Below are 16,011 nucleotides of genomic sequence, written 5' to 3'. Positions count from 1 at the left end.
CCAGCATAGGCTAGAGCCAGGTTAGGCATTCCACAACCTCTTGGTAGTTAGAAATCCAGCTGCATGACAGATTATAAGCTACTAGGGACCAAGAAGAGTAAATAGGCTGATCTTTACTGCCAGTGGCACTCCACAGTTTCTGCTGGTTGGACACTACGTTCCAGGCTGGTTAGACACTGGTTGGCAGATCTCCCCATCACCGCTGATCTTGTCTTCAGGTTTCTGATGCCAAGACAGCAAATCATAATTATCCTTGCAGGCCCCTGCAAATTAACTTTGCTGCAACATTCTTCTGGAATTATCGGTATTAATGACTATACAGACGGTCCCGGGTTGCAAACAAGATAGGGTCTGTAGGTATGTTCTTAAGTTTAACTTGTTTGTAAGCTAGAGCAGGTACATTTTCTGTGTAGCTCCACCAAAAAAAAAAAAGGTTTACATTTTTTGGATAGCTTAGGGAAGGGTTAACACCCATGTAACATTTGTTTTGCTGCCTGTGCCCCTGTTCGGAATATTTCACCTCACTTCCTGTCCCTATGACGATTGGATTTTGAACATTTTGGGCTGTCGTGGAAACAAGGATTGGTTATAAAGCTTCAGTGGAGACACCTTTTTCCCATGATACCTCTTACAGCTCTTACAGGAGTGAATTTCCCTGTAAGTGTATATACCTTGGTATATGTGGAAAATTCCACCAGCACTCTAGTTTGCCATTTTGCTGGTAATCCGTGTTTGCACCCTGAATGCATGTAATGTTAATAATCTTTTTTTTATATAAAGCTTGAACTATTTCCATGCTGGCGTGCATCTATATACTGACAGTTAATGGTATATATTGGTAGCATTAATTCCACTGCTCCCAATTATTTTGAAAAGATTACTGAGTCCCATCCTTGGTGTGGGCATTGCCACTTTTATTATAACACCCACTCTTCCACTTAGCAATAATTCTGGTTCTTTTATTTACCTACAGGTTTAGTGCAATATCCTATATGGTGAGGCCAGGTTGTCATAACTCCCAAAAGGTGGCTACGTAATGTAAACAGATACTGAATTAAAAAAAAAAAGACTGCTAAGTAATATATGTACCGCATCCATGTTATAACAACCATTCAGATATCAGCTTTTATCAATTTAGAGCTGATAGCCTAAAATATTTACTTTTAATAATTACTGCTTCTAAAGGTGGCATACATGGATCAAAGCTTGGCTGTCTCACCAGTGACCTTGCAATTTTCGATAAATGTACAGTATGTAGGTAGGCTGGTGGTACAGATGTTGATCTACTGATCAACATCTGTACAAACACCCTATTGACTTTTTCCCAATTGATCAGTGCCACCGGCTATAGATGGCAGCTTTGATCAGTGTATTCTGATAGTGGGGAAGTCTCCCCATTTTTAAAATACAATAACTCAGAGGGTAGGATTCCCCCATCCACATCAAATCTACGGATGGACGAATTAGGAATTATTTATTTTTGTTGTTCGACCCATTGGTTGAACAAAAAATGACTAATGTATGGGCTTTTTATGTCCTTTAAATTTGCTTTTGATGGCTTATTGAAAAGTTTCTTGCACAGTGTAGTGTTACACCAAGTACTGTAGGTTAGCCTTTTTCAACCAGGGTGCCTTGGCAAAATGCCTAAAAATGTATAAAAAATTGTATACAAGCCAGCAAGTGGATCAAGCCTGCCTTTCAGTTACACAAAGCCACGGGTTTTCATTATACACCATTATGATTTTCTAGACACTGGCATCCTAACAACCAATACCCTCATCAGTTAATAAGGAAGATGTCTGTTGCCTCAACAGCATCCTTGTTTGATTCTCTTGTGCCCCTCTCCTTTAGCACTGGGGTGACATTAGCTGACTTATGGAGAGAAATTGAGGGAGAAGAGATACATTGGAATATTAGTCAGTACCAGTCTGCCAAAGTGTATTTGCTTTGGAAGAATAAATCACCTCTAATGTTGGGTGCTCTACATGTGGATGTTGCTGGATTTTCTAAAGCTATTAGAATAGTTTTTTTTACATTTTAGAATATGGTTCCTCGAGATTGTTCATAATTTTAAAGGGTGCCTTGAGATTGTCTATAATTTTAAAGGGTGCCTCGACTGGAAAAAAGGTTGAGAAACACTGCTGTAGATTATCAAAACTTAACCGATTAACTGTTCAGAATGACTCAGTGGCTTTTGTATTTTTTATTTTTTTTTCTAGAAGACAGATGAAAATACAAACTGGCAGGCCATTTGCATCAGATTGATCTCAGTCGGACATGTGAAGCTAAAGAAAATCCAAAAATGTTAGCCAAAGCTTCAAAAAGTTTAAATGCAAAGTATTTGGATAGAAAAGCTCACCAATAATATGATGACACAAGTCACTACTGGGAAACATAGAAAACATACACTGGAATAAGGCATTTCTGGCAGACAGACATTTGTCTGTTAGACTCACAAAGGTGGTTACGAAATCAATCCAATGCTTACATGAATACATTTAAACTCTGGTGGGAGTAAATAACTGTTTAAGCAATCATGTAATTCTGGCAGAGTGATGAACTTGACGTCTGCAAATGGTTAGAGCTCAAGTTCAGTTAGGGGTAAAGACTGAGATGGGGAAAGATACTAAAAACTATACAGCAAGTCCATCCATTGGATCCCATTTTCAGACATTATACAGAAGCAGCAGTGTGAAACGCTGTGTGTATATATTCCATCTGCTGTGTAGGAATGGTCGGCAAGAAAGGAAAATAAAAGATATATAAAGAAAGTACAACAAACGCAATACAATATAAATTATGAACTTTTCCTGGAAAAAAAGATTACAGGAAGATAAATAAATAAATATATTAATAACTGACAACAGCTCATTTAAAACCAAGTGGGGCTGATTTAAAAAGAAGCTATATGGTGGTACCATACTTAAAAAGTACAACAATGTGCTTCACAAATGTGCATTGCATTCAGCTAGCTTTAGTTAAAAGAAAAGAAAAAAAAAAAGGCCAGGAGGAGAGCCTGGACATATGACCTGTCAAAGTCATATGACCTGGTCTTCACAAATGAAAAAGCTCTCTCTGCTTCGCTAAGCAGAGAGAACTCTGTGGGACATCACAGTCTCCTGATTAATGGGCTGTAAAATTCAGACCGCAGTGCGTGTGGCTCTACAGAGTAAAAAGGAAGGTGGATACTGATAGCATTATATGAATCCAGTATTCATGACTATCAGACATGAATCCCCTTCTAGTAAATCCTAATTTATTATGTTAATGAATAACTTCCTTAATATCCAGGATATCTGTGTGTACCTGGGCAATCTGTCCATACAAATGTCCTGTGTGATTTAATACTGTCTACGAATAGCATACGACTATTATTATTATACAGGATTTAAATAGCGCCAACAGTTTGCGCAGTGCTTTACAATATGAGGGAAGACAATACGGGTACAATACATTTCAATACAGGAGGAACTAGAGGGCCCTGCTCGTTAGAGCTTACAATCTAGAAGGGGGGGGGGGGGGGTCAAGTGAAAAAAAAGGAAAAAACTGTGGGGGATGCGCTGATGGAGAAAATGGAAGTATAGTTGTTAGGTGTGGGTAGGATAGGCTTCTCTGAAGAGGAGGGTTTTCAGGGAGTGAGGGGGGGGGGGGGTGGTGAAATGCATTAAGCTATAAAAGTGTAGGCTTTAGAACCACTTTATTGACTAGCATGTTTGTATATCAATAAAGTGGTTCTAAAGCCTACACTTTTTTACCTTAATGCATTTCACAAACAACCCCCCCACTCCCCTCCTTTATACTTACCTGAGTCCTCAATTGATCCAGTGCTGTATCTGGCTGCGGTGTTCTCTTCTCTCTCCCTCTTTACATAGGGACTAATGGGCAGTAGCAGAAGCCATTGGCTCCCACTGCTGCCATTCATGTTCACTGAGGAGGGAGCAAGGGGCAGGGCTGAGACAGGACTGTGTGTGTCAATAGAGGCAGCAAGCCTGCACAAGTGCCCCCAGAGTGCGCAGCTTGCTATAGGGACACTCACAGAAGAGGAAGAGCCAGGAGCGCTGAGGGGGACCCGAGAAGAGGAGGTTTAGGGGCCACTCTGTGCAATTCCATTGCACAGAGCTGGTAAGTATAAACTTGATTGTTATTTACAAAATATAATTTACAATCATTTTATCTTTCTTGTTCTGAATTTCAAAAGGACTATGTGCTTTAAAAAATGCGCTCCTGTTATGTACTCTATTAGTAGTCCTTGCGCTTCAAATGCTTACTATGCTTTCACTGCGGTTAATGGTGATCCTTTTGGCATTTTGATTAAAAATTCTATTTTGATCTTTACTAGTGGGAAAGGTTTTTGATTTGCTTGCTAGCTGCATGGACAGTTCATTGTCAGCTGCACATATCCTGAGATGACTATGGACAGACATCCACTTTGACAACTGATATTGCACCTTTTCTTTGTTATGCACCTTAATAAATGAAACACCTGTATAGACAATAGTAGAACATATCATGTAATGAATAATACAGTATATGCACCAAATGATTTTACATTTCCCCTTTTATCATGCCAAAATCAAAGAAAGAAGCAATTATGTCATCTTTATAAAGGAACAATAACATCCACTATAATGGTAAAATTAAATTGCCAGAAGAACTAATTAGAAATCATCATTGCCGGGAGAAAACATCCTTTACACAAACATCCAATTACAGCATCTTAATTAAAAAAGAACTAAACGTTCAATCACTAGAATGGTACAAAGGAGACAATAACATACAGAAAGGATGAGTCAAAGGTCCACAGAAATGCTGTATTGAGTCATCAGGTCACTGGCTTCCTTATGTGTTTTAAACAAAGTTGACTGAGTTTTATATCTTGAGTGTATCTAAATATTTTTGTTTACAAAGGAACCTATCAGAATAGATGAGAACTGCAACTGCTTTGGAAAACTAGAGGCCAAAGGTCACCTGAAGGCAGACATCTGCTTGCCACATACCATCTTTTGTCTTTGGGATGTATAGTGTGTACAGTCAGGCAGCAACCGATCCTGACACCCCCAACTAAAATGTCAGACTAAGGAACCCACGTTGTACCCCTCAGCTTTCTTTTAACATAACGGAAGATAGATCAGCTTGCTAACAATGGCATAAAAAAAAAAACATTTCCAGGCTGGGCTACTCTACAAGCTCTGGTAACCATTGGAAATTTAAGAAAAATAGATTTCTATATTAGCTCTGTAGCCTTGGGTGTTAAAGTGATAGTAAACTCTCCCCGATACATTTTTACCATTTAAATCAATTAAAAGCACTGTACAAATTACTGTGTATGGATCAATTCTAACCTGCTCTGTTTGCCTGTAATCTGTCCTGTTCATTTTCTTCATGTCACCGCCACATGTGCATATTTTCCCTGATTTATGGCACGCTCTTAATGCCATCAGTTCATCCATTAATATGCATCTCCTCTCTGCGGCACTATCCTGAGATCCCGCAAGATTACAGCGCCATTTAGTTCCCCAAACACCCCACACTTGCAACATCACAGAGGGTGTAAACATTGGCACATTGCACGCCACACCAGAGCAAGGAGATCAGCTGCAACATATAGCGGACTGTATCTTACAGTGATAAAAAAAAACCTACACGATCAAAAAATATATGTTTAAAATGCTTGCCCATCTGTCTGTGCCTTGATATGTTGGATATGATTGCTAAAGCAATGGCATATGTAAACGAGGATTGGGCATGTGCAAGATTACAGCAGGGACATACAGAAAGAGCAGAAGTAAATTGAACTTCAGACTCAGAGGACAGTAGATAAGGTGGCGTTGGCTGCTGCTGGGAAGCAAGAATTGAAAAACAAATAAAAAAAAGTAAGAAACATCTAAAGGGTGGAAGAAAAAGGCCCCTTTCACACATACGGACCGGTCAGATCTGCCTGTCAGTTTTTCAGGAGGATCTGAATGGATCCCTTATGCCTCTCTAAGGGGCAGCGGATGTCAGTGGAGACATTTCCGCTGACATCCGATCCGATCCGATCCTATCCGTCAAATCTGGACGGATGGAAACCCTATTTTCCATCCGTCTGGCGGATCGGATGAGAACGGCAGGCAGTCCGTTCTCATCTGATTCCCCCATAGAGAACAGCAGGGATCTGACACCTCCGCACGAAGAGCAGAGACGGAGCTGTCATCCGCCTGCTCAGCGACGGAATGGAGCCATGTGAAAGGGGCCTAATGCAGAATGTTATGGAAAGCTTTATCGGGCTGGAATTATTAAGAAGGAGAATTTGAGGGGCTGAGTTTACTACCTCTTTAAGCTGGTCATACACTAATTGAAATCACCTGGTTCAGAAGAGCTTAACTCCCTAATTGATGCTCATCACTCTTTTTTGTTTAATTCACCCCTTTTTTCTACCCTTTGGGACTGCATGTGCTGGAGTCCAAACCAGTGTAACTCTATCTGCTTATATGCCAACATTGTTTTTTGCATTAAACCCCTTTCTGCAAATTTTCACTGTATCTGCTAGCATTACCTTATTCCAGGGGTGCTCAACTTTTTTAAGAGCATGGGTCGCTTGAAGTGATGTTAAATGCTTTATAACAAACATGTTATACTTACCTGCTCTTTGCAGTGATTTTGCACAGAGCCGCCCCGATCCTCCTCTTCTTGAGTCCCCCGCCGGCATTGCTGGCCCCTCTTTTCCACCAACTGCCCTGGTGCAAGCAGCTTAAATTGGGGTTACCTAGGCAGGCTCGTTACTGAGTCACGGATTTGTGTGTTCATTCACACACAGAGCCACGACTCAGCCCTACCCCTTCTCTTTCCTCATTGGCTCACTCGCTGTGATTGAAATCAGCGGGAGCCATTGGCCCCCACTGCTTTCTCAGCCAGTGACAAGTGGGTGTAATTAGGGGCCCACTACATTGGATTGTGGCTGCTACAGTAATGATTATATATATTTTTTTGGGTTACTATGCCTTCAAGCCTTTCTGTGCTTAGCACATGTTTTTTAGGCAGGAGACATGTGTGTTTCCAGAAGCTTCTCCTCATGTGTCAGGAGGGCTATATAAAGCGTCATATGGGGCTCGCAGTTGACCTGGAATGGCTTGGCGAGCTCCCCCACCCCCACCCTGTCGCAGCACCTGTTATGTGGTTATGTCACCCTTGAATCAAGGGGGGACTTCTGATTCATTAATTTATTTGAGGATATTTGCTTGAGTTCTATGACTGAGCGAGAGTAATACATTTATTTGAATTTTAAAGTTTTGAATATTTGTTTATTTATGAATTTTAATAAAGATATTATTGATTAATTATTTATATACCAATAAAGGTGCTGCTGCCATTTCTACTACCATTTCTTGTATTTGTTTATTTCCTTATTGGTTATGTTAAAGGGGTAATTTGTGCAGCCTACATTCCCATGAGGAGGGACAGTCCTCGGAGAGCCAAGGCTCTTGTACACATCGCTGTATGTGAGTATTAGGGGGAGCTGAGGGGCTTCTGCACAGAGGAGGTTTTTGTACCTTTATGCTTTGAAAGCGTGAAGGAAAAATACCTTGAGCCTTTAGAACCACTTAAAAGATTTTAAACAATCAGGATCATTGTTTTACATAGGACCAACCCCCATTGGATGCTTACCAACTGTTTAATCACTTTCACAAAAATCACATTTTTTATTAACAAGATCACCATTAATCCCACTCCCCAGCTCAGGTTTGGCAAGCCAAAAAAGCTCAGAACCAGTGTTGCAGCCTTCACTATATCAGGATCTTTCCAGCCATCACTTGAATTGCCAAAACATATACTAACAATCTAAACAATAAAAAAGGACCAGGAAAAGTGCATTCCCTAGTAGTGCAATAAAGTTCTTTATTAAGCAAAGGTGAAAATACACATACCGCAGTCACATGCTCCAAGAATAACACCAAGCTAATCCCACACCTGTGAGAATCCACCTTCAAAACCCTTGTATTGGTGCCACTAGATGTAATCCAGTCAGCTAAAGGCTCCTCTCCCTGTGTCTGTGTGTTAGGAAAGAAAAAGAAGAGTGGGAAGTCAGCTGCAATAGCAGTTTGTGCATGATAGCCGCTGGGATTAGGGAGGACCAGCAATCATTCAGTAGAGTGGTGTGCACCCGAAGAAGGCTGTGTGGATTATGCAAATAGTGCATGGTTTCCCCTAAAATCTATACTAGAACAGAAAGGCCTTGTATGCATTTTTGAAGCTACCCTTCACAATATTTTTTACACTATCTCTACCTCTTTGTTTTCATTCATCTGTCAGCTGGGAATCCCCAGCTGCCAGCTGATTATGCCAACGAGTCACTGGTTGTTAGGACTCTACTGGATATTGGCTCTCTAGCAACCAGGAGCTCTGATCACAGCAATATTGTTGTTAATGTTATTAAACATTTTACTTTCTTACTGCATTTGGAGGTTTGCTCAGCCAAACATCCATTTGTTCTGCATTTGCAGAGGAATCACCATACATTTTGTACACAGTGCAGAGGCCTCCATTATATTATTTCATCTTATGGTTGAATGTTGTTAGCCTATAGTGTTAGGCTTTTTTTTTCTATTGGTCGAAAGTTGTTAAGGCATATTTTTCTTAGGATAAAATGTAAGGTAATGTTGCATTCTCTCAGTGGAAGGCAACAAATATAAATGAATATTATACACATATTACAAACATTACAGGTATTATTTATGCCTTTGTGTGAATGCTGAGACATTTGCAAAGTACATTTTAATACATATACCTTGTAGTGTTTTTTTTTTTTTTCATTATTTTTTAATTTCAGCATTGACACATGTACCTAATGGCAGTGCCCAGCTTCCCATAACTTTATTTGAAAATAGCTTGCTTACTATCCCTGTAAACAACCAGAACTAAATAGCAAGCTTTGCAAAACTGTTTGTGAACTAATCCCAGACAGATTCACTCATTCCTAATAATCATAATGCGTTTTGTGATAAAAGAAAGAGTGGTGAGGGTGGAGGGTGCTGGAGAGTTAAAAATAAAATACTTGAAGGGTGGGCTATACCCTGACTCTGTCATGTAGACCTGAATGAGCAGGGTGACAGCATCTCCTAAAGTGGGAAGATGTTAAAGTAAATAAAATACTATAAATGACTATTGAATTGATATTATTTTATTTAGCAAACAGTAACATACTGTATTTTTGGACATTGTACAACATTATTGCTGTTCAAAATAAAACCTAATTATAGTTAGGTGTATTTGTAGCAAACTATAAACCCTTTGGATTACATGCGAATGCATTGTATAGTGTTTATTTTCAAATAATTGACTGGTTAATACGCGCTGGCAGTATTGCACATTCCTAGGAACCCTGCACAGCTGCAACATTAGTCAGAATTTCCCTTTGTCAGGATGCTCTAATCCTTTCAGCGTTTCATTAAATATGGTTTCAATATTAATCTGGAGAGCAATGTGCTGAATGTTGCAAGCATGCTAATGTTTGCCATATAAATAATACGTGGAAGGTAGATTGCACGACCACTTTAGAAAGTCGTACAGTCTGATTTCTTCTATCTTTTGGGATATTTATGGCATGAAGAAATGTCTTGGGTTCATTTAAAACTCCAGTCATGATAAGGAAGACAGCGCCAATAGTTAGACCTTGTTTTTTGGCTGAACTTTAAGTCCTAACCCATTTCCACACATAAAGCATTGAATGAGCTCCCCTAGGTGAACCTTTGAGACATAGTGTGATAGAGTATTTCTGAAATTGTTGTAATACTTATGATTTCTCTTCATTCACAGTCAAATGTTTTCTTTTGGTCTTTCAAAATATAAAGGAAAACTCAACACAAAAGTCAGTAAGCAGCCCAAAGAATAGCTTCATACTTGTGCCTATGGCTTGAATTTAGGCACACTTTTTGGCTGGTAAATTATTCACCCTCACCGGTGTTGACTTGCTATAGCACCACAGGTCTAATTATCTCATTAGTGGTACATTGCTTTTAATTTGTTAAGGATAATGACAAAAAGCACCAAAGAGTTTTGAAATGTATGTAAATCTTAAGGGCTCATTCACACATGTGGCTGCGGAGGAAGAAAAAGCGACTAAGCCACTGTTTTACCAACCACCTTAACCTTCCTAGGGGTATTCCCGAGTGTGGCTCGGGGTTAAATTTCAGTGCCAAAAGCGGTAACCCCGAGCCACACTCGGGGTACCGCTAGGAAGATCGCTGGATCCTGGTAGAGGGATTACTCATCTTGTCCCCGGGATCCAGCGATGTATCCCAACGGTGTGTGGCGGCGGATCTTCCTCCCGATCCTCTGTGAGCCCCGTCTTCCGTCTCTTGCGACGTGACGTTCGCAGGGGGGTGGAACCGGCGGCAAATTCAAATGTAAAACACACCAAACACACTGATACAATGCAAAATAAAATAAATTCACATTAGTTTGCCCCCCAGTGCCCTTTCCTGCAGTTTTACTGTACTTTTTATGTATATACATATATATATATATATATATATATATATATATATATACATACATACTTTACATGCATACTTTAACTTATTTATAGTTTTTTATTATATTATAATTTATGATTTTGTGTTTCAAACTTTATCATACCCGAGATGTTATAAAGAAGAACGCACAGAAAAAAAAAATCATATGTAAATAGTTGGTTTGGGCTGCTCTTTCTTAAGAATTACATGCAAAATAATGGTACCGCTTTCAGCACCTAAAATCCAAAAGAATCATACCGCCAGGGAGGTTAACCTAATGCAGAAGACAGAAGGGGGTTGTATACATGCTTCAGCTGCAGCAAAAATGAAAACCTTTGATGCATCCAGCGGCCATACTTCAAATTAATAGGACTGCGCTGCAACAGCTTTGCATCTGAAGCTGGTTGTGGTGTGGGCATTTCATTCTTAAAACAGTCAGTAAGGAGGTGATATATCATATTCCAGCAGTCTGTCAGCCACCATCTGAAAATCAATTCATTTTCAGACAGGCGGCAAGGGCAGCCATTATTGTAAGCAAGCCTTTACAATGAACTCCTCTTTGCTCTCTTTTGGCATAGTAAAGACGATTTGAACTGTGAAAGCTGTGCCCAAAAAAAGACAGGCAGAGGGCAAAGGATTGGTCACTTGTAATCCCATTGCAGATAATATTTCCCCATTACAAAACTTACCATGCCTTAAAAAGCTACTACTTTCATATTACAAATTTGTTCTTGGTTTTAGATATATTTGAGTCACCAGAGTAGCCTGCACTCTCCACAATTCTAGTCATTGGAATGTCCCTAAATTCAACAATGTCAATTAAAGAGTGCTCAATTTTACATTTTCTCAATTTTAAATTATATATATAATATGACATGACCCTATACAGTATATTATTTTATTAATATACAGTGCCTTGCGAAAGTATTCGGCCCCCTTGAACTCTGCGACCTTTTGACACATTTCAGACTTCAAACATAAAGATATAAAACTGTAATTTTTTGTGAAGAATCAACAACAAGTGGGACACAATAACTAAGTGGAATGAAATTTATTGGATATTTCAAACTTTTTTAACAAATAAAAAACTGAAAAATTGGGCGTGCAAAATTATTCAGCCCCTTTACTTTCAGTCCAGCAAACTCTCTCCAGAAGTTCAGTAAGGATCTCTGAATGATCCAATGTTGACCGAAATGACTAATGATGATAAATAGAATCCACCTGTGTGTAATCAAGTCTCCGTATAAATGCACCTGCACTGTGATAGTCTCAGAGGTCCGTTTAAAGCGCAGAGAGCATCATGAAGAACAAGGAACACACCAGGCAAGTCCGAGATACTGTTGTGGAGAAGTTTAAAGCCGGATTTGGATACAAAAAGATTTCCCAAGCTTTAAACATCCCAAGGAGCACTGTGCAAGCGATAATATTGAAATGGAAAGCGTATCAGACCACTGCAAATCTACGAAGACCTGGCCGTCCCTCTAAACTTTCAGCTCATACAAGGAGAAGACTGATCAGAGATGCAGCCAAGAGGCCCATGATCACTCTGGATGAACTGCAGAGATCTACAGCTGAGGTGGGAGACTCTGTCCATAGGACAACAATCAGTCGTATACTGCACAAATCTGGCCTTTATAGAAGAGTGGCAAAAAGAAAGCCATTTCTTAAAGATATCCATAAAAAGTGTTGTTTAAAGTTTGCCACAAGCCACCTGGGAGACACACCAAACATGTAATATTGAAATGGAAGGCGTATCAGACCACTGCAAATCTACGAAGACCTGGCCGTCCCTCTAAACTTTCAGCTCATACAAGGAGAAGACTGATCAGAGATGCAGCCAAGAGGCCCATGATCACTCTGGATGAACTGCAGAGATCTACAGCTGAGGTGGGAGACTCTGTCCATAGGACAACAATCAGTCGTATACTGCACAAATCTGGCCTTTATGGAAGAGTGGCAAAAAGAAAGCCATTTCTTAAAGATATCCATAAAAAAGTGTTGTTTAAAGTTTGCCACAAGCCACCTGGGAGACACACCAAACATGTGGAAGAAGGTGCTCTGGTCAGATGAAACCAAAATCGAACTTTTTGGCAACAATGCAAAACGTTATGTTTGGCGTAAAAGCAGCACAGCTCATCACCCTGAACACACCATCCCCACTGTCAAACATGGTGTTGGCAGCATCATGGTTTGGGCCTGCTTTTCTTCAGCAGGGACAGGGAAGATAGTTAAAATTGATGGGAAGATGGATGGAGCCAAATACAGGACCATTCTGGAAGAAAACCTGATGGAGTCTGCAAAAGACCTGAGACTGGGACGGAGATCTGTCTTCCAACAAGACAATGATCCAAAACATAAAGCAAAATCTACAATGGAATGGTTCACAAATAAACATATCCAGGTGTTAGACTGGCCAAGTCAAAGTCCAGACCTGAATCCAATCGAGAATCTGTGGAAAGAACTGAAAACTGCTGTTCACAAACGCTCTCCATCCAACCTCACTGAGCTCGAGCTTTTCATGATTGTGTCCCACTTGTTGTTGATTCTTCAAAAAAAATTACAGTTTTATATTTTTATGTTTGAAGCCTGAAATGTGGCAAAAGGTTGAAAAGTTCAAGGGGGCCGAATACTTTCGCAAGGCACTGTATTACACTGACTTTCTTCCTGATCAGAGGTTTCTTTTGTTGTCCACCTGGGCGTTTTTGTTCCAGGCGTTTTTTGGGCATTTTTTGGGCGTCTTTGGAGGCAGGCATAACATCTGAACTTCTGTATAGGGGTATATATACACACACACTTATATGTATTTATACACATACACACATAGGGCTCTTTCACACGGGCGGTCCGATCAGATCCGCCTGTCAGTTTTTTAGGCGGATCTGATCGGATCCTCCATGCAACTCTATGGGGCAGCGGGTGTCAGCGGAGACACCTCCGCTGACACCCGCTGCCATCCGCATCCGATCCTGTGCTGAAATCTGGACGGATGGAAACCCTATTTTTCCATCCGTTCAGTAATCGGAGCGGAGCGGATCTGATGAGAGCGGACAAGCGGTCCGCTCTCATCCGATCCCCCATAGAGGGCAGCGGGTGCTGAGACACCTCCCTCTCCGCTCTGCAAGTGGAGACGGAGCTGTCATCCGCCGGCTCAGCGGGGATCGCGGATCGATCCCCGCTGAGCAACACGGATCCGCCTACGGAGGCGGACCGTGTGAAAGGCCCATATAGGTGTGATAGGAGCGTAGCCCTATGCCTGCAAATTATTTCATTAGCGCAGGCATAGGGTTTTGCTACTTTCACACCTATATATGTGTATATATATATACATACATGTGTGTGTGTATATACCCTACACAGAAGTTCAGATGTTATGCCTGCCTCCAAAGACCTCAAAAAATACCCCAAAATACGCCTGGAACAAAAACGCCCAGGTGTGTTGTTGCAGGCGTTTTTTTGGGCATTTTTTAGGCATCTTTGGAGGCAGGCATAACATCTGAACTTCTGTATAGGGGTATATATACACACACACGTATATGTATTTATACACATACACACATATAGGTGTGATAGGAGCATAGCCCTATGCCTGCAAATTATTTCATTAGCGCAGGCATAGGGTTCTGCTACTTTCACACCTATATGTGTATATATACATACATGTGTGTGTGTATATATACCCCTACACAGAAGTTCAGATGTCATGCCTGCCTCCAAAGACGTCCACAAAAAAGCCCAATAAAATCCTGCTCTACTGCAATTCTAATACAAACAATCTTTTTTTTTTCTGGTTCTGGACATGATACAGAGCTGAAACTTCACAGGTACACTTTTTAGACCCCCAGACACTAAATCCAAAGAAATCTCTTTTTTTTTTTTCAATAATTTTTTCAATAATTGGCTCTCCATCAAAAACGACAATTTTTAAGAACTTTTGTTTGTGTGATTAATAGTCCCTGGGGCATGACTCAGAACCCTAGGCCCTTTTTAGGGGCATTTATTGGGTTTTAGGGCTTCAAAATGGTGTTTTTTGATTACCGAAGTTTGGGTCTCAGTGATTTCAATGGGGTTCTGAAATCCGGGCCGAACTTTCGGGAAGTTCGGGTGTCCTGGTCGAACCGAACTTTTCAAAAGTTCGATCATCCCTACTGGGGGGAAGCGCGAGAAGGGCGCAGCAGCGTTTTATTACTTATATACCTTAACTATAGTATATATTTTATATGTGGCCCGAAAAAATTTCTCTACACTCAATGTGGCCCAGAGAAGCCATAAGGTTGGACACCCATGCTCTAGAGCTTGAGACTCTAGGATAAGATAAAGAAAGAGCAGTTAATTTAATGTTAGGAATTTGTTTAGGGGATAGGTTTAGTTTGTGTTGGGCACAGGGATACACTCAAAGTGGACTTTCATCAAAAAACAGAAGGTCCACTTTACTGATGGCCCTTCTGGATGTGAAGCTTAACGAAAGCAAAGTCAGAAGTAAGTCATGCATGGAGTGCAGGGTTTAGAAGAATGTAAGGCACAGAGTGCAGGGGTCAGGAGTACAAAACACACAAAGCACAGGGGTTGGGAGCAAGCAGCACACAGTGTGCTGGAGTCAAGAGTACGTAACACACAGAGCACAGGAGTCATGAGTAGGCATTGTACAGAGTGCAGGGGTAAAGAGTAAGAAGATTAAGTCATCCACAAAGAACAGGGGTAAAAAATAAGTAAAGAATAGAGTGCAAGGGTCATTCAAATTCCTGTCCCACACAAAAACCTCCCCCTCATTCCAATACATCCCTCCCCAGAACAAAACTGCCCCAGCACAAGATGTGGTGAACATGAAAAGGTTTAAAAAATAATGTTTTTAGCAACAACTTTCAAACAATCAATGTCTGATAGACAGTAGATTTCTTATCATTCAGAATATACCCTTAAAACATTTCAAGTGTTAAGAAAATCTCATTTGATTGCTTTAGAAATATAGTTGATTATAATTAAGTGCACACTTACATACAGTATTGTGACAAAATGTAGTCTATAGGGGCCGGTTCACATTAGTGCGATCACAGAGATCGCATGGAATTCGGAGCGCACTGCTCCTAAATTACATGCGATCTCTGTGCGGTGCAAATTTCAGCCATACAAACTGAATTTGCACTGCAGCCTTCCCACATCGCAGAAGTGTGAACCGGTGTTCCGTGAGAATTACCTACCCATGAGAAAAACCTACCCTCGTCACTTCCGGTTGCACGGCACTGTGTCTAATGCGGCGTTTACATTAAAACAGCTGGGCTACAATACGAGTGATCTCCACTCCTGTCCCTGTCACTTCCCTCATCTCGGCTACTAAATATAAAAGCGGCGGCGGGTGTATGAGAACATAAATCACGGAGCCGAGACCCGCTTTTATATTTACTAGCCAAGATCAGGGCAGTGACAGGGACAGGTGCGGAGATTACTTATATTGCAGCACACTTGTTTTAATGTAAGCGTGGCGTGGGTAGGTTTTTTCACGGACACCGTGATAATTTCCTACTAG

The 16,011-nt window shown here is 40.7% G+C and overlaps 1 protein-coding gene across 1 annotated transcript in view; it reads right to left on the bottom strand.

The window, feature by feature from the left end:
* Positions 1-16,011, bottom strand: part of LOC309548847 (uncharacterized protein) — a gene marked incomplete at both ends in the record, with an annotated part of 47,578 nt that overhangs the window by 22,321 nt on the left and 9,246 nt on the right. The window contains one exon of the mRNA XM_082248782.1: positions 4,269-4,483. Within this exon, the coding sequence (XP_082104908.1) occupies positions 4,269-4,483 (215 nt within the window). The remainder of the gene's footprint in view (positions 1-4,268; positions 4,484-16,011) is intronic.

The sequence above is a fragment of the Pelophylax lessonae genome (genome assembly GCF_965119305.1).
Source record: "Pelophylax lessonae genome assembly, chromosome: 1".
NCBI classification, from domain to species: domain Eukaryota; kingdom Metazoa; phylum Chordata; class Amphibia; order Anura; family Ranidae; genus Pelophylax; species Pelophylax lessonae.
Note: the sequence above shows the minus strand (reverse complement) of the source record. Positions and strands in the feature narration are given on the sequence as shown.